At 41.3% G+C, this 18,837-nt stretch overlaps 1 protein-coding gene across 1 annotated transcript; it reads right to left on the reverse strand.

Annotated features, from left to right (window-relative positions):
- Positions 1-906: 906 nt before the first annotated feature.
- Positions 907-18,445, reverse strand: SEC61A2 (SEC61 translocon subunit alpha 2). Its single transcript, XM_054178155.1, has 12 exons — positions 18,343-18,445; positions 16,967-17,034; positions 13,069-13,134; positions 10,995-11,073; positions 7,837-7,968; positions 7,584-7,693; positions 6,855-7,008; positions 5,764-5,924; positions 4,565-4,762; positions 3,582-3,773; positions 3,356-3,432; positions 907-2,143 (listed from the first exon to the last, which is right to left on the reverse strand). Exons 1-12 carry the CDS (start codon positions 18,347-18,349, stop codon positions 1,957-1,959), a joined length of 1,431 nt encoding a protein of 476 aa, XP_054034130.1. The 5' UTR covers positions 18,350-18,445; the 3' UTR covers positions 907-1,956.
- Positions 18,446-18,837: the final 392 nt, after the last annotated feature.

Below are 18,837 nucleotides of genomic sequence, written 5' to 3' on the forward strand. Positions count from 1 at the left end.
GGAGGTTCCTTCTGTCATAGAATGCTTTAGCTTGGAAGGGGCCTTTAAAGGTCATCTAGTCCAACCCCCCTCCAGCGAGCAGGGATACTGTCAGGTAGTTCCAATTGCTCAGAGCCCTGTCCAACCTAAACATGGGCTATCTACCACCTCTCTGGGCAACCTGTGCCACCATTTCACTACCCTCATTGAACATTTTTTTTTAAAAAATAAAAATTCCCATCTTCCTTGGTTTTAAACTAAACAAGGGGAGGTTTAGACTAGACCCATCACCCCTTGTCCTGTGCAGCAGGACTTGCTTATGATTTAGACTTTGTGATGTTGCTTCCCTCTCCCAAGCCCTACCTCAACTATCCAGAAAAAGAAAATGTGTTTGCTTGACCTAAGAAAGTACAGACTGACAACAATGCTGACCATAGCAAAACAGCCACAAATGGGGGAGGACCTGGCCAGGAGACCGCTTAAGGTGCGAGCTTACTTACATGTCCCGAGATAGCACAGTCTTGCAGTTCTCTCTCTCCCCAAGACACATCTACATACTTCATTCAGTCTCATCACTTCTCAATAAATCTTTTGCTAAAGAAACCTTCAGTGTATCTGCAAACAGTCATCTGCTTCTAATTATGTAAACAACCACCTCTGCTTAGAGGTCAGGATCTAAGAGTTGTAATGTATGCTAACATGAAAGCCTTGCCTCTGAAGTAAATTTGGATGAGCATGCATAATTGGGGAGACCGAAGCAGAAAACTTCCTTAAGATTTTCTTACCTTCGCAAACAACACAAAGTTACTTTCAAGTTGAGTATGAGAGAAGACAGAAGAGATCAAAATGTGAAATCAAAGGGGAAAAGTAATTGATTACAGCCAAGTAGGAAAACTCAGTAGTTTTAAGGGGAGGAATCTTGTGATCTGTTTTTTAATTAAGGCTGCTAAAAACTGATTAGAATTCTATTCGAGCAAGAGAAAGAACAAAGAGAGAGAGAGGGAGCCTTCCAGACCCACCTCAGTAAGAAAGCATGTTAGCAATGTTCAAAGACTGCACATGAATTCCACCTGGGGCAGGTAAGAGACAAGAGCGAGCTTAATTAAATAAGTTTATTGTCTAACATCACAGTTGTTACGTTGCCGCTGTAAAGTGCGACAGCATAAATAAATTTCCATCAGGAACTCCTCATGACCCCCTTTCCCCTCTATGAACACTGCTTCAGGAACCAAACCTTGTTCTTTAGACTCACAAAAGCAAAGTGGACATGGTTTCAGTGGCACAGTTTTCACAAGTATGTGTTTAAACAAAACCACTGGGCTGATTTCCTAGCATGACAGCAGCTCCATTGCTGTCCCACAGGGGGCCCAGGGCCCTGTGATGCAGTAAACCCATCCAAAAACCGGCTCTCCAGTGAGATGGGTATCAGTCTCTGGTAAAGTATTTGCTTGGAGCTAAGAGAATGGTGCCTGGGTGGAGACACCACAAAGGAGTAAGGAGTGCTGAGTTCAACCGTGGGGAAATGCAAGTTAAAGTAAAAACTTAACATCAAATACAGGCTACAAATTCATTTTGTCAGGAATACTGGCATGTGGCAAATCTGAACTCAGATTTTGAATTATTTTTTCCTGTTAAGGACAGGGAATTAAATTTGACATTTTAATGCTGCATGCAAAAATTTTTAACTGTTACCAAACTGATACATTTTACCACCTCACTGTAGTGTTTGAACAGTAAGGTAGATGAACTGGTTTCCAGCATTACAGGCAACACCAGATAATACTTAAACAAGATAATGTAAACTTGATTCTTAAGGCAGCTGGTACTAATGCTGCACACAGGCATTGCTCGATGCCCATTACAGTAATGGGACACGTAGCACTTAAAACCAAGTAAAAAGAAGAGCATTATTTGACTAAATGATGCATATTGTCAAAATACCTTCTCTTTCACACAAACCATGAAATATTTGGACACCTAGAAAAATAATGCACCTACTCCTCCAACTTCAGCTTGTTCTTTTACAAAGATTTCAAAATACTGATAAATAATAGTGACCGCCAGCAGAATGCCAGTGCCTGACCCAATGGCTCCTAGAAAGTCAGCCAGTACTGAAAGTGCACCAATGCACAGACCACCAAATGCAGCTGCTGTAGGGATGTACCTGTACCAAAGACAAAAAACATTCATAAGCATTAGTTTTCATCCAAGTGTTCTAACTATACCTATACTTCTAGAACAATGAGAATATAGAGCAAGAAATTCAGTGCTGCACACACAATTCTGCCATTAGCTATCACCATCTTCTGTATTTACAGAGTCGTAGAATTGCTTTGGTTGGAAAAGACTTTTAAGATCATCAAGTACAATTGTTATCCAACTCTACCAAGGCTGGTGCTAAATCATGTCCCTTAACACCACATCTCTGCATCTTTTAAGCACATCCAGGGATGGGGATTCAACCACCTCCCTGGGGAAGCTATTCCGGTGTTTGATAACCCTTTCAGTGAAGAATTTTCTTCTAATGTCCAATCTAAACTTACCCTGGTACAACTTGAGGCCATTTCCTCTCATCCTATCACTTGTCAGTAGGGAGAAGAGACCAACACCAACCTCACTACAATCTCCTTTCAGGTAGAGAGTGAGAAGGTGTCCCCTCAGCCTCCTTTTCTCCAGACTAAACAACCCAAGTTCCCTCAGCTGCTCTTCAGAAGACCTGTTCTCCAGGTGCTTTTACCAGCTTCACTGCCCTCCTCTGGACCAGTTCCAGGATCTCAATGTCCTTCTTGTAGTGAAGGCCCCAAAACACAGTACTCAGGGTAAGGCCTCACCAGTGCCGAGTACAGCACACAACAGAAGCTAAAATAAATACTCACCAAAAGGTAAGCTGTGTGAATACCTGAAGACTGGCAAAGCTTTTCCATTCACAGTGTAACGATTTTATGTATAGGTGTGCTATGGAACCTCCACAGGACCAAGAGTAACTGCTTTGATTACAAGGGATAGGGATAAAACTACCTGTCTACGTAGGTCGGCAGGCTTTGCCCACTGCATAAAATCCTGCTTTCATAGTGTCATCTTAGTAACGGTAAACTGAACACCTACAAAATAACCAAGGTATCTTCCTTTTACAAACATGGAGGAGATTCAACCCAAGTTCCTTCATTATGCCACTTAAACAACAGGCACTACAAGTTAATCTCTTGCCTACCGCTGTAAACATCTGCATTGCTAGGAAAGGCAACAAGCTAGGACAGGGGAAGAATCTTGACATTTGGCAGTCAAAACAAGTTTCAGATTTTTCCACAAACACCTCTTCCAGCTAACACCTCCCCAGCATCCCTAACCACCCTACTGGAAGACACAATTTCCTTACCTGTTAAGCTCATGCACCATTGAAGTATCCCTGTGGCCTCTCATCACCATTTGCTGTTCTTTGAGTTGCTTGGCAACCTGCAAAAAACCATGATTTTATGTAACTGCTGTGGTGTTTCATAGTCACCTGATGCTTAGTCAGTGTAGTCACTGGTCAGTTAGCAGCTAGTCAGTGCTCAATTAGAGGCAGCTTGAAAACACTTAGGCACGTTTAGCAGAACACCTACATCCTTTGCTGATGAGCCAGACACCTCAATCCAAGTCTTCGAGAAGAATGCACAAGATCCCAACATAAATATTATATAAACTATTACATGGACGGGATCCTCAAATATTGCACCCATGGATTCTGGTGGGGACAAGTAGTAGCACAGGCCACCAACAGGGTAAGAGCGAGCAGGACCACCACCACTGACGTCCTGTGAGAGAGGAAGAAAAAGGCAAAGCAGTTATTTCTCACGGATCTCTCTCATGCCTGTCCTGTATTTACAGAAGAATTCTCCTTCAATATTTGAAACAGCTTTTACACACCAATGTTAACAAGTTTAGCATTCCAGTTTCCTGCTGGCAAAATACTAAAGGCCAATGGCGTCCTGGCTTGTATTAGAAATGCTGTGGACAGCAGGGTCAGGGAGTTGATCATCCCCCTGTACTCAGCACTCATGAGGCCACACCTATTGTGTTCAGATCTGGGCCCCTCACTATAGGAAGGATACTGCAGAGCTGGATCATGCCCACAGAAGGGCTAGGAGGCTGGTGAAAGGCCAGGAGCACAAGGCCTACAAGGAGTGTCTGAGGGAGCTGGGGTTATTTAGTCTGGAGAAGAGAAGGCTTAGGGGAGACCTCCTTGCTCTCTACAGCTACCTGAAAGGAGGCTGGAGTGAGAAGGGGGCCAGCCTCTTCTCCTTGAAGACAAGCAACAAGACTAGAGGAAACTTTTACAACCTGCACCAGGCGCAGTTTGGGCTGGATGTTAGGAAATATTTCTTCGCTACAAGAGCTCTCAGACATTGGAATGGGCACCTGTGGGCATTCAAGTGATATGAAGACCTGGTGCTTAGGGACATAGTTTAGTGTTGACCCTTCAGTGCTAGGTTGAAGGTTGGACTGGATGATCTTCTAGGTCCCTTCCAACCTGATATATTCTGTAATTCACGACAAAGCAATATAGCCAAATTCTGTGATGGTAGGAATGTGGCGAAATACTTACTGCCCACTGTCCTAGTAAGTTCACCAAGAAATTGCCACTAAACCGAACAGACAGCATCTGGGAAATAACATAGAGGTTTGAAACTAAGGCAGACTGCAGAATGATGGGAATGTTGGAGGTATAGAAGAGCTTGATAGGATAGCTGCTGTACTGTCCACGGTATCGTGCAGACTTGATGGGTAAATCGACACGAAATCCCTATAGGAAAGAACACAAATACACCAAGTTAATTTCCAGGACAGAAGGTATTCCTGCTATGGCTAAAAGCTATTCCTGACCATAAAGTTCTTGCCAGGTAAAAGAAGGAGTATGAGGTTGGAGACAGAGAAACCCAAAGGCTTTTGCTACAGTCTGGATTACAGATTTTAAGGGTTTATTAGTGTTAGGGTGGTTCTATTACTTTCTTTTTACACAAGCATTAGCTCTCATCTGTGAAATGATATTCCTTTAAAACACACTATAAAATAGGGTTTGAGAAAAGCCTTTAATGGCTTTTAACTTAACTTGCCAGTTAACAACAAGCTGTTGTGTAGCACACCCTGCCTTCTGTTTTCTGAGGCAGGCTTTTATCTGAGTAGAGCCAAGAAAAGCCATGTGGATTTGAAAATCAGGGAAGTCAGTTTTTTCACAGCACTCTTAACTACTCAACAGCTTTAAAAAAAGAAAACAACAAACACACACACATTTTAGCCACAAAAAAAGCCCCAACCATATGGGTCTCCTTCAGTGTCCATTTTAGTAAATGGACAAATTTTAGAAGAAATATTAGCTGTCTAGATTAGTGAAAACCCAGTAAGCTCTGCATTCATTACACAGTTCCTTTCTAGAACAAATCTGTATCATGCACACCTCAAAGCAGCAAGGCCCTAAGCTCTGCCCTAAGGTATTAAGTCAACTATGCATGGCACTGGAGATCTAGAATCCATTTTCAGTAAATATACTCTCCTGATGTGTATAGCATTTAACAGAATGTGGCATCACTGTCTGAGGGGCTGGCTGTAAAATGGAACAGCTGGACTGCCACAGAGGTATGTTACTGAAATAACAGCATGGAAACAAAAAGGGTTTCTTACTCAAAGCCAAGATACTTTGGTTACTCTAACTTCTGCATTTTTTGCCCCCAGGGACTGCAGTGTCTAAGGTCCCTGCACTTCTACTTTTGCAGCTGCAGAGCTGCTGTGAGGAATTTTTCATTTTACCTGGAAATAAATGACTACAGCAAATACAAACACGGTAGCAATCAGATTCATAAGATTGGGCAAATTCTGTCGGTAAAATGCTTCCCGCAGAGCCCGCACTTTGTCAGTTCTTGTAGCCAGAAGATGAAATAATGCAATGACAGCACCCTCAAACTCTGTTCCTGCATGAGGCAAAAAAGGGAAAATAAATTTTAATCTGTAAATTTAAAGTATCTGAAAAATAGCATCTTTCTTTTGGAAAGAAAAGACATCAGATTAAATGGGACATAAATCCTATTACAACAACTATATCACAGTACAAGAGGCTGCTTTATTTCATAGAATGTAGAATAGGCTACCAAAGCATCATTCCTGGTTAAAGAATAAACAACAAGAACAAAAAAGCCCTCCAAGCACACACACAAAGGAATATTCTTTTTCTCTCTCCTTTCTGAGGGCAGGAAGATGAATAGAAGAGAAAATAAACAAGGCAAAACATAGCTTGAGAAAAACAGTCAGGTCCAATAGCCAGAACTGGTGAACACCATGTGAAAATGATAGCAAACTGAAAACACCCCAGGATTCCAAACGTATGCATTAAACAAGTTAACTTTTTGATGCCAACAGGCTGTAGCTTAACTTGGTATTTGTATGGTGTCAGGACAAACAGATGTTGTCAAGGACTGCAGAGATGGAAACCTCTGAAGAATCAAACTAGCTTAAAGTCATCTAGAGACACCAACTATAGCCATCAACAGCAGCTGGATCACAAATTGCTCCTCTGAACATAGAGAATTTCTTATCTTCTCTACTTCTATAGGCTAAATGATACTAAAACAAGACTATTTTAGTTTGGAAATCAAAAAATCTTCAGTCAATGGGCTCCAAGTCCCGTTTTAACTACCACAATTCAAATCAACATGAGTAAACTTGTAGGTTATTAACCTTCATGTGTCAGACAACACTTTCATCTTCAGTTGTAGACAACCAACTTCAGGAGTTAATCGTGACACATTAAAACCTTTATATTTTTAATCTGATAAACATCTGATATTTTATGTATAGTACACTTCCACTGAACATGTTATAATTAACTGCAATCACACACATACCTCTGCCAGTGTTGATGGTGGTGGGACTGAAAGCCTTCCAGACGATGGTTTCACAGATATTGGTAGCAATGAACAGGGAAATCCCAGACCCCAAGCCATAACCTTTCTGTAGCAACTCATCTAAAAGCAACACAATCAAACCAGCAACAAACAGCTGTGGGGAAAGAAACAAAACTGAGCAGAAGCAAGAATAAATCAAGCTGGAAATTATGTATTAATCCCCTGCTTCAATATTTTCATTACAATGGTGAGTGATCATTATGGTTTTCATCTAAATATCACTCATGCAGTATTTTTTCCCTTTCATGTATAAATACCTGTGCAGCTCACCTGGCAATGATCTCTTGTGATTTGTCAGCACAGATGAAAGTAAGCATTACTCAGCAAGCGCTTTTTTCAACTGTTTATGTTTGTGTATTTACAGCTCTGCTCCACAGCTATAGTGAGAAGTCTTCCACAGTACTGCACAGCAACTACTGCTTTCGAAGTCCATCAATTCCTCTATTTCAAAGCAAACAGCCACTCCTATCTGAAACATTTCTGCTATTAACTATCCCAACTTTCTTCTCCTTTATGGATATTTAGAATTTTTCATATAGACACAGAAAGCTACATAGGATGATGCTTTTACAGCATTAAATAAAAGGCAACCAGACATAGGAATATTTTTCCTTCTAGCTATACTGTATCTTATGGCCTCAGTTACACACAAAATAGCTCATTACAAACCTGAATTATAATAAGAAGACAAATTCCAGCACCCATTTCAGCAGGATCTCCATACATTCCAGTCATAACATACACAATGGCTTGCCCAATGGTAATAATCATCCCAAATACTAAAACAAAGAGAGAAAGCAAATCCTTTTAAAATTCTGCTGAAATCACCTACCAAAGAGAGCTCACATTTACTATCACCTAGGTGCACTACTTTCCCCAAAATGAAACTATGTTCATTAATTTTAATTGGAACACTGCTTACATTTCTGAGCTCCATTGAACAAGGCTCTGTCTTTTGGCGTATCTCCAACTTCAATGATCTTCGCTCCAGCTAGCAGCTGCATGATCAAACCAGATGTCACAATGGGTGAAATACCTAATTCCATCAAAGTACCTGAACAGGGAAAAAAAAATAAAAATCAGCACAATTGCCATTCAAGCATCTCTCTCCTAAAGAATTATTGTCTGAAGATGTTGGATCCGTGCCCTGCTTTGGCTGGGATAGTATCAATTCTCATTCAGGAAAGCTGCATTTTTGAGAAGACTGCAGGACTCAGTTGGGTGAGAACAAACTTGGCAAGGCACTTTTTTTTTGTTTTGTTTTTTTGTTTTTGTGGCCAGCCATGGTATGTGAGTTGCCATAGTGACCAAGGACTTCAGCAGTTTTGGAGTTAATCAAATGCTAAAGCCAGGAGGAGAAAAAGCCAGGGCAGCTTACCCAAGCTAGCCAACAGAAGTACTCCATGCCATAAATCAGAAATTTTACTGAGGATGGTCTCTCATCCTGATGGCTATCATCCCTGGGTGGTCTCAGCTGTCATTCTGCTCCTGAGGCCAACTCTCCTGTGGCCATGACACTTTCTGTGGGACTGTAATGCTCACAGTATTTGGCATCCAGCAATCACCGCTGGCACTGTGCAGCTCACAACTGCTACATGGGCTGGGTCTGATTTTTGTGTACTTTCTATTAGTATTAAAGTAATCATACCCCCCCTAATATTATGTTACTAAATGTGTTTCCATAGAAAAACAGGCTAAATGACAACAGTCTGTTGAAAGGTTTCTGACCTTAAACATTTTTCATAACGCTTCAAATGTGTTCCAGCACAGATATGATCAAAACAAAGACTGTTACCTACTCACAAAAGAAGGTCGCTGTCCTTTCAAAGGCAACATAAAAAATCCTATTCACATCTAACTTATTTATCTTAATTTATTATCTTTGCTGGTGTAACAAAATTTTCCATTCCTAAATAATTCATACCTTCGCATTAGAGGGATTGGCTGATTTTCCTACTTTCAGCTAATTTTCCAAGACACAGATGAGGTCAGTGTCCTCATTTAGTGTCATGCATGCCATGTCACTCATCTTAAGTTTCAGTCTTCTAGCATTAGTTTAAGTCTTCTTACATATTTGACCAGGATTCACATGTCTATTCTAAAATAAGTTAGTCTGGCTTTGCTAAACCATAAACCTAATTATCTCATTATGAGGCATTAAATTCATTGCACATGTTTAATAGAATAGAATAAACCAGGTTGGAAGAGACCCTTCAAGATCATCACGTCCAACCCATCAACCAATCCAACCCACCTAAACAACTAAACCATAGCACCAAGCACCCCATCAAGTCTCCTCCTGAACACCTCCACCCTGTTTCTTGTCAACATTCTGATACTGCAAATAGTGCTGTTTATAAGAGGATCTTCTGCCCCACATATTCATCAGAAAGAGAATGCTCTATAATTTGAAACAGAATCATCCCAAAAATTGAGAGGCAAGATTAATCTCATCTCCACATCAAAGGAAACTCCATTCCTAGGACGAAGTAGTCATAGAATGGCTTAGGTTGGAAGGGACCTTACAGATCATCTACTCCAACCTCCCCACCATGGGCAGAAACACCTCTCAACTAGACTCAGCTGCTCAAGGCCTCATCCAACCTGGCCTTCAACACCACCAGGGAGGAGGCATCCACAGCCTCCCTGGGCAACCTGTTTCAGAGTCTCACCACCCTCATACTGAAGAACTTCTTAAGATCCAGTCTAAACCTATTCTGCCTCAGCTTCAAACTATTCCCCTTGTCCTATTGCTAGACGCACTTATGAAAAGTCTCTCTCCAGCCTTCCTATAGGATCCCTTCAGGTTTTGTAAGTGTTACCATGTGCTCCAAACCCTCCTTCCCCCATTTCCATCAGGAGAGGTTTGAATGGGGAAAGACATGAAATTTCCTTCCAAGGTGCAACATTGCCTGGGGACAGGTAATTAGTGCCCATTCTTCCTGCCACTGCAGAGGTTCCTTCCCCATGGGGGAAGTCTGCTGTGTTTGGGAACTGTAAGTGGGGTGCTTCACACCCATTATATATTGGTCTTGGACACATTGTCTAGAAATGCCTTAAATAGAGTGACCAGAAAGCAGTCTGGGCTCTCACCATCATCCTGCTCCTGTCCTGCTCTGGCTCTCGCCATCACCTTGCTCGCTCCACTCTGACCTGGCTTCTCCCCACACCTGCCTGCCGCAGAGTGGACCTGTCTGCCGTGAAACCTGCAGCTTTCTTGCACTGTCAGTGCTGCGGCTCACAAGTTTCCCCTTGCAGCAGCCATGTCTACAGACACTAGGATTCTGGTGGGTCCTTTTCCTTTGGATCATGCTGGATTATCCACGAATTGGATTATAAAACCTGCAGTTCCTGGAGCCTGCCACCAACAAGACACTGGGGACCGATGCCAAATTCCCGCTCCGTCCTTGTGAGTACAACCTGGCGTTCTCATCAGCTTTCCCTAAGGTTCCTGGCTTGCCTCTGATTATAAGTGGGGAAAACCTATTTTGTAGCTTAGCCTTTTCCATTTTCTGAATTCTCTGAATTGTACTAAAGTTGCCCATAAGCATCCTGGTGGAATTTGCGACCAAATAGAACCTGTATATAATTTAGTAAGTTTTATACCTAATTTGGGGGTGGGGGTTCAGGAAAAAAATAAAGATAACTGTATTTTTATAATTCAGTTAATTCAGTCTCTATCAAATCAGTAAGGCAGCTATAAGGATCCCCGGAGTCTTCTCTGCTCCAGGCTGAACAACCCCAGCTCACTCAGCCTATCTTCATAGCAGAGGTGTTCCAGCCCTTGGATCATCTTTGGGGTCCTCCTCTGGACTTGCTCCGACAGCTCTAGGTCTTTCTTATAATGGGGACACCACAACACGACACAGTATTCAGGATGGGGGTCTCACAAGAGCAGTGTAAAGCGGAAGAATCACCTCACTACTCCCAAGTCTCAGTCAGTTTCAATTGTGTGTGTTAAGAACTTCACAAACTGTTGCAACATGCCATCTGGGTTTCATGAAATTTAGCAGCCAACCATTTTTCTCCTGGTCTGTTTACACCACCGCAAAACAGAGAAAAAGAAAATAATCTACCAACCTCTGTTTGACGCAAGAATGACTCGCATCCAATAGAACGGATCTGCCGAATCCGACGACATGATTCCAAACAAAGGTATCTGTCACCACGCACAGCAGAGACACAGAGAAAGCTTTCATTAATCCAAACAGCTTAACATGCAATGAGTCAACTGTTTAATATAATTTATTCCAACTTTTTATTAAATTACAGCAGAGCATAACAATAACAGAGATAATGGCACCACTTTATTTCAACTCTCCAACTGGGGTATGACTCAGAGGACTAAACTGAGTAAACTAAGACCCTTCTTTGGCAAGAAGCAGAAAGCCCTAGAAAGAAGAGGCAGTTCAGATAAACCAGATTGATGAACATGTAGTTCAGAAGTACTACAATCCCCCCCAAAAGAACAGAGAAGTCATAAAATAAACAGGTTAGCCATCAGGAATCATTAACAGAACTGGGAAAATATCAGATGATCATCTAATTCTTTCACCTAAGTTATCTCAGCAATTTTTAGGGGTTTTTGGTTGGTTGGTTTTTAAATTTAAAAAAAAAAAATGTATCAAGATCTTTGAGAAGACAGAAGAAAGCAGGGTTTATGTTTTTCAAATAGTCCTCAGAGTTTGTTTTCAGTGCAAACTAAAGATACAGAATGAACTACAATGTAAATGTCTTCTTCCAGCAAGTTTAAATATTCAAATTCTACAGCTGGAAATTTGTTTTAAAACATCTCATATGGAACTGTCAAAGTTAGCCACATTTATAAAAACCCTCCAATGTTCTGTATGCCAATACTGAGAGATTTTGAGCTCTTTGAAACTCTTCTTAATCACAAAACCAGTAAACAAAGAATGCAGGCAATTTTAGAGATTAATCTCTAAAAACTCGAATCTGCACCAACTGATTTCCTACTCAACTGCTATAATCTTATGTATAGATTTAAAACCTTAATGATGTATATATCCCACAGCTACAAAACACAGATGTTCTTCTAGTTCTGGCATCATTCCTGCCTCCTCCTCCCCGCCCCAAAGGAGAAAAAAAAACAACAGGTAAAAACAAGAGCCAGGTTTTAGCCTTTCAACAGTCCCTCAGAGTTTTAAAGGAAGATCATTAAATTACTGCTCCAGAGTCTAGAATGGGTAATTTAATAAATACAACATAAAAAGCCCACTTCTGACGCTGTAGGGTTCATCTTAAATGTTCTAGGAGGTCTAGAAGCTCTAAAAATATACATATGAAGTAAACATGGATTCTCATCTTCTGTAATATCTACGTACTCATTAAAAAAACCCCAACCCGGTCTGTTTACAACCCAGGTACAGGGTACAAGAACTCCTGCAATTCTGAGTAATAAAGACCACGTAGATGTTTACAAAGACCTGTGTTTTGGAGGGGTTTTAGCTAACATTTTGCCAGTTCTAAATGTCAACTTAAACATCTCAGAAAAAACACTTTGCAGCAGGTCACGACTCACCAGCTTGCTCAAGAGAACTCAGGTCAAAACAGTAATTTGATTTCACTTTTAAGATTGTTATTGCTGAAATTTAAACTTATCTATGAACAGAAGGTAAAGAATGCATAATAGTGTTCAATTTTAGACTACCAAATAAATAATTAGCTTGGCTGTTTACCCTACAGCCAGCATCAGAGTTTGGCCAAGTGCACTGGACTGGGATGCCCAGAGAGGTGGTAGATGCCTCACACCTGGAAACATTCAAGATCAGGTTGGGTAGGGCTCTAAGGAACGGGATCTAGTTGTGGATGTGCCTGCCCATTGCAGGGCAATTGGACTAGACCACCTTTAAAGGTCCCTTGTAACTCAAAACATTCTATGATTCTATAATAGCAAGAAAATATATGATGTATTTTAGACTGCATAAAAAGCACTAGTTTCTGAAAATATTCAACCAATAAAGATTTTTACAGAGAATCACATTTCTTTAGCTGAACTTTGAGAACTTAGCCATAAAAACACACATTTCAAACTGGTAGGTCAACATGGAAACAAGAACTACTCACTCTTTGAGCATTCTATTTTAGATGGACAGAACACACATTATCTGAAACACAGATGACATCAATGACCTACCTGGCAGCATACTAAGAAAATGAAGAGCGTGATGGCCGTCCATAGCACCTTCTCTCTGAACTGGATCTACAGAGCAGATTGTAGAGATTCATGTGTTCATTGTATATAGAATTTCCACTGTGTTCTCACATTAGTACTAAACACTGCATCATTCAGAATTAAACACAAAGATACCAAACCAGAAGGCATAATTTCTCATTAAAATTTGTTTTTAATATGATTTCAGATTTGAGAGAGAGAGAGTCATGGGCTTCCGTACAAAGAGCTTATATGGGATATGAAAGACAGCATGGTCAGCATTCAGTCAGTAGAGTATCTTTTCCATATAGTGTTCTAATACAGTGTGTATTTACAAAAAGCAACAGCATGGCTAAAACCATGGACACAGCAGGACAAATATGAAAGATTAATCCAAAAAAAATCTGTTGAAGTCTCAAACACTAAGACTGGAAGCACTGTTTTGTAAGGATGGCAGTTATTAAACTAAAGCACTAGGAAGTTTTAAAAGAGACTTCACTGCTGTGAAGAGAACTGATAAAAGAAATTCAGAATATTTAGAATAACATTTTTTGAAAGGTGATAAAGGAAGCTTAAATTCACCATTATGTGTTATTGACAAAGACCATAAAATATCTTCTAAAGACTCCTTTCCTTCCAAAATATTTCTACCCATGCATATTATGCATTCCTTAGAGAAGAATGTCAGAACACTGAGGTTCACAACACTGGATGCAACTGTAACTTCTGCCAGGTGCAAAAATAAAAGAATCACAAGATTTAAGTTTGAACCAGAGGATTGCTCCAAGCATGAGAGAGAAAGAAATGCACTTGAGCCCACAGAGAGCTAAGATGCAGTGTTATGTTAAATTGCCACCTCTCCTCCAAGGACCACAAACATTAGAACAAGTGTGTTCACTGTAGACAAGAGTACAGCACCTACTAAAATATGATGTGACCTAACTGTAAGATAGCACGGAAACAGTAGCTTTTTGCCTGCAACCACTGAATTTGTCTGTAGAGAGGTAACAAGAAAAAGGATTAGTGCCTGATTTTATAGGTGCTGAACACCCACGAGATAGCACAAAGCAGTGCGGCAGTACAGCTTCTCAAGCAAAAGAAAACCCAGAAACAGTCTGTATCTTTGTATGTGAAAGTATGCACTTACCTAGAAACAAAGTAATCCCAGTAACTGAATTTACTGATATCACCTCACTCTTTTAAAAGAGGCCAGATGCTAAATACACTTTCACTACAAAGTTAAAGAAGAAAAATGTGACAGCAGCAAATAAATCCAAACAGTATCTTCTGTTCGACTTTATGAAGTGCAGACCCACTTTACTAGGTGCTGTTTGAATTTATAAAAATCAGATTTTCAGCAGAGACTTTTTAAAAGAAAACTGCTTAACCAAATTTCTCTGCAGTGCAACAGTTAACCGTGGCTTCAGTCAAGCTCTACAACTGCCCTGGCTTGCTCTGTAAATGCCATGAATGCCAGCATCAGAGAAATTCTGCATCACCCAAATCACAGCTATTCACAAGGAAAACAGTCTCTGTGACTCAAAAAGAAAAAAAAGGCAAAAGAAGGCATCCAAATTCCTATGCCAGGAACAGCAAAATACAGATTGGTACCAAAATATTCCAGCCACAAATGGTAACAAGCACAGGGACAGTACATTTCATCATTTGATGAGATTCACTTGGACATTTTATTCCTTTGACATTTTTCTTAAAACTTGTGAAAATGAAGGGACTTAAGCATCATCTCAGTGTTCTGAACAGTGTGTTCTACACAGGAAAATCTGTGCATATGAAGGAAATGTGAACTGATACTACTAACTACAAAAGCAGCAATTGCTTCTGTTATCAAATTGGCCAAAACACAACAGCAACATTCCCCAGTGACAGAAAAAGCTCCTTTTCCTCATCAACAATAATGGCAAAGTGATTCAATGAGAGCCCAAACTTCATCTTCACCTAATCAAGAGAGAAAATAGATTATTTGTTCTTTTCTATTTTGTTATCTTCATTTCATATCCTGGCCTTTACCAACCCAATAAACCCATTGCTAATAATGTCTGCCAGTGACAGCTTGCAAGACAACAATTAATAACAAAGAATTACAGTGATACAGAACGATCTAGGTCACTTGATAAAATATGGGTAAGGAATGTAACTTTAAATGGTCAAAGGGCTCTTCAGTCTAGGAAAGATCTTCTCAATTTTATTTTCACTTCACATTTGTACAATGCTGGCAACTGGCAGCCATTGCCTAGACAGTGACCTAGATAGTAATAAAGACAAAGTGACCCAAATAAAGAGGACAGGCATCTCGGCACCTCTCTAGTCATCCTTCATCTGCTGATGGAGGACACAGATCAAGCCCCTCTTCCTCTCTGGCAAATAGAGAGAGGAGGCAAAAACCAACCAACCACACACCAAAAAAAAAAAAAAAAAAAAAAAAAAAAGAGAGAGAGAGAAATCACAACTATCAATGAGCTTTACAGAAACATCAATATCTGTAGATTTGTCCCAGCTTCTTCATCTCCTCCCACTTCATTAGACAAAGCAGGATGGATGTAGCCAGCTAATCAGAGCACATAAATCAGCAGCAGAAGACTGCACTAAGGTTCACTGCTGCAGAAAAAAAAACACAATTGGGTACCTTCCACTTACATATGGTTCATCCAAATCTTAGCACAAGGCATGGCTCTGCAGGTTCCTGCTCTGAGGATGCTTTTGTCTGATCTAAATAATTTGTCTGGAAACCTGTCTCAAGAGGAAAGATGCTGGAAAGCAAGAAGGAAAAATAGAGGGAGCAAAATGCCAGGATTAGCCTCAACCTTTTCAATAATCAATTTCAGAGGGGAATAATCAGCAGTTTTTATTGCATCTTCTCCACTCAATCCACCAGGCTCAGCTATGGGTACTGGCACAAACCTCTCTGCATCCAGTTCTAACCTTAAGGAATCCGTCATCAAGTAAAGAGGATTCTCTCATATGGTGTCATGTTCCCAGCTACACATTCCCTTGTAAGAATATAAAAGTCAGCATTTTGGTCTTCAGGAATTTTCATGTCAGTCAAGACAAGGAATACTAAGTAAATTTCTTACTCTAACTAAATTCTTTGTCACCTAAGTGCTATGTGATACCTTGAGTTCTGGAAGTGAAAACCAGTAGTTTGTTCTTTTTTTGACAAAGGAGCTCTCTTCCTATCTGTAGAAATTAACCAATTTTAAATGGAAATTGGAGGAAATTCTAGGGCTAGCAAAATGGAGACATCAGCTGTAAATTAACTCAGTTCATTGATTTCATAACAAAGAAAAGTGTCACATCCGTTAGGTGAACAGGGAGCAATTACCTGAACTATATTACAGATCATTTTCCTACTTCAAAGTGATTGACTGCTGTGGGAGTGGAAAGTATTTTGTGGGAAAGCAAGAACTAAATTTCTGTTTCTGAATTACAACACAAGTCCTTTCAAAGTAATATATAAGCCAGTTCAAAGCCCAGAGTTGTGACCAGTACTGAAAGCCAACACTAGTATCCAAGAAGACAACAGTGGTATCCACAGGGAAGAAAAAGAAAAGGGAAAAAAAAGGCAAAAACAAAGAAAAGGAGAGGTAAAAAAAAAAGTTTGAAAACTTTTTTCAGGTATATCAAAGTAGATTCATTCACTTAGAACTGCAACTAAACAAACTACTTAAAAAAAATAGCATAATTACCAAGTGGATCACCTTATCAGAGGCTGTTAAAAATTCATCCGCATGGCAATCTTCCACCATAACATGGATTCCCCATCATCCAAAGAATACATCCCACTTTGGAGCACACTGTCTGTATATTGGAGCACAGACTTGAACATCTGTGAGCAAGTAGAGTAACACAATGTGGCACTCACCTTTCTTTCTGGTTTCTGGATTTCAGGTAACACTGCACAGAATGGCTTAATAACTTCTAAAAATTTAACTGCTCCAGAAAAACAAACACATGCAAAAGAAAGGAAAAAACACATTAATGAACCTTCTTTAATTTCTAAAACTTCACACAACTTCAAGGAGAAAAGTGACAGTTTACGAGTGAAATGTCTGAAAACTAATGCCCTCTTCTTAAAACAGAAAGAGAATTCTTGTTCTAATCAGATTTGGCCCATTCTTTTTTCCACAGCTGGAACCATTTTAAATGAGAAGCAGCACTGTGTATTTCACCAGAAATGAACTAAATTGTATTCTATCTAAAAATAAATGACCTAGTATCAGTCTGTGCTAGTTAAACACAGACACTGACATCCAAAAGCGTCCACACAGAGATTAGTATCTTGTGTTTTACAGAAGCATTTAGCTGAGAAAATAATTCAATCTCTAAATATGTTTAGAAACCCTAATTTAAATCACTGCAGTCCTAATCACAACTTTGGAGACAATTCTCTTCACAGAATCGAAGAATGATGGGGATTGGAAGGGACCTCTGGAGGTTATCTAGTCCAACACCCCTGCTAAAACTGGTTCACCTAGAACAGGCTGCACAGGATCATATCCATGAGGGTTGGGAATCTCTCCAGAGAAGAAGACTCCACAACATCTCTGAGCAGCCTAGTCCAGTGCTCCATCACACTCAAGGTACAGAATTTTTTTCCATAAAAAGACATAAAGGCTCAATAGTTTGAGCTCTTTTTCTGGAATAATATTTATTTTTTTTTAATAATAAAAATCAAAGCATATATGCTTGGTGCGGAGTACGTCCTGCAAGGCTCCTACGTTACTCCCAGCCCCGGGACATTTGGATGGCCATAGAACATAATTACCAGTATCTCCTCAAACCAAAAAGCACTGAGCGCCAAGTTAAGTAACATTTTGGTCGAAATGCTACGTTTACTTTCACACTTTGCTGGGACATCTTTCTCCGTTGTTAACTCCAAGCCGTGAGGCATCTTTCTCCCTGACTACTCCAGTCCCTCAGACAGCACACCAGAAGGTACGCCTTGCTCCACAGAAGGCGGCGCGTCTCCCATGTTAAAAAACTAAAGCCAGAGGAGAAAAAAATAGCCCAGCACAAAGACGTGTCAAGCGGCGACTCGTCTCACCCTCTGCCCGGGAGGCGAGTGCCCCGCTGCCGCCGTCCCTACGGCCCTCCTGGGGCGGCACATCAGCCCCGCCGCCACCTCAGCCGCCGGGCCGGCGACCAGCTACATCTTCCCCTGACAGAGGCAACGACCCCACGGCCCGGGCCCGCTTCCCGGCCCGCCCCCGCCCGCGGAACGACACTGTCCGTACTCACTGCCCATGGCGGCGGCGGAGCCGGCCACTGCCTCAGCCGCTGTCACCGCTGCTCCCCTCTGCCGCCGGCCGGCGCCGTGACGTGCCGCCGGCCGCAGGGCCCCACCCCCTTGCGCGCAGGCATCGCTCCGGACTCCTATTCCTGCCCCGAGGGGACGGCGCTACCGAGGAGGTAGGGAAAGCAATAGCGCCGCTCCGCTGTCTCCTCCGAGGCGAAGGGAGCGGGGTACGAGGCTCGCATGGGAAATAATCACCACCATGAGGCAGATCAGGCTGTCAGCGGACAGCCACAACTGGAAAGGACCCGTAGTAGGCCGTGTACCCAGAATGCTCTGCGAGCGCTGGGGAGGAGGCGGCGGTGGTTGTCGCCCACGGGCTGGCGAGGTGTTACCTCGGCGGTGCATCGAGGTGTTCTTACTGCCCAGCGGGTCCTTTCCATCGGAAATGATCTTTAAGATCATTACCAAACTCATCTACAACTTCTGTCCCTGTCTCT

Source organism: Dryobates pubescens, chromosome Z (assembly GCF_014839835.1).
Source record: "Dryobates pubescens isolate bDryPub1 chromosome Z, bDryPub1.pri, whole genome shotgun sequence".
Taxonomy (NCBI): domain Eukaryota; kingdom Metazoa; phylum Chordata; class Aves; order Piciformes; family Picidae; genus Dryobates; species Dryobates pubescens.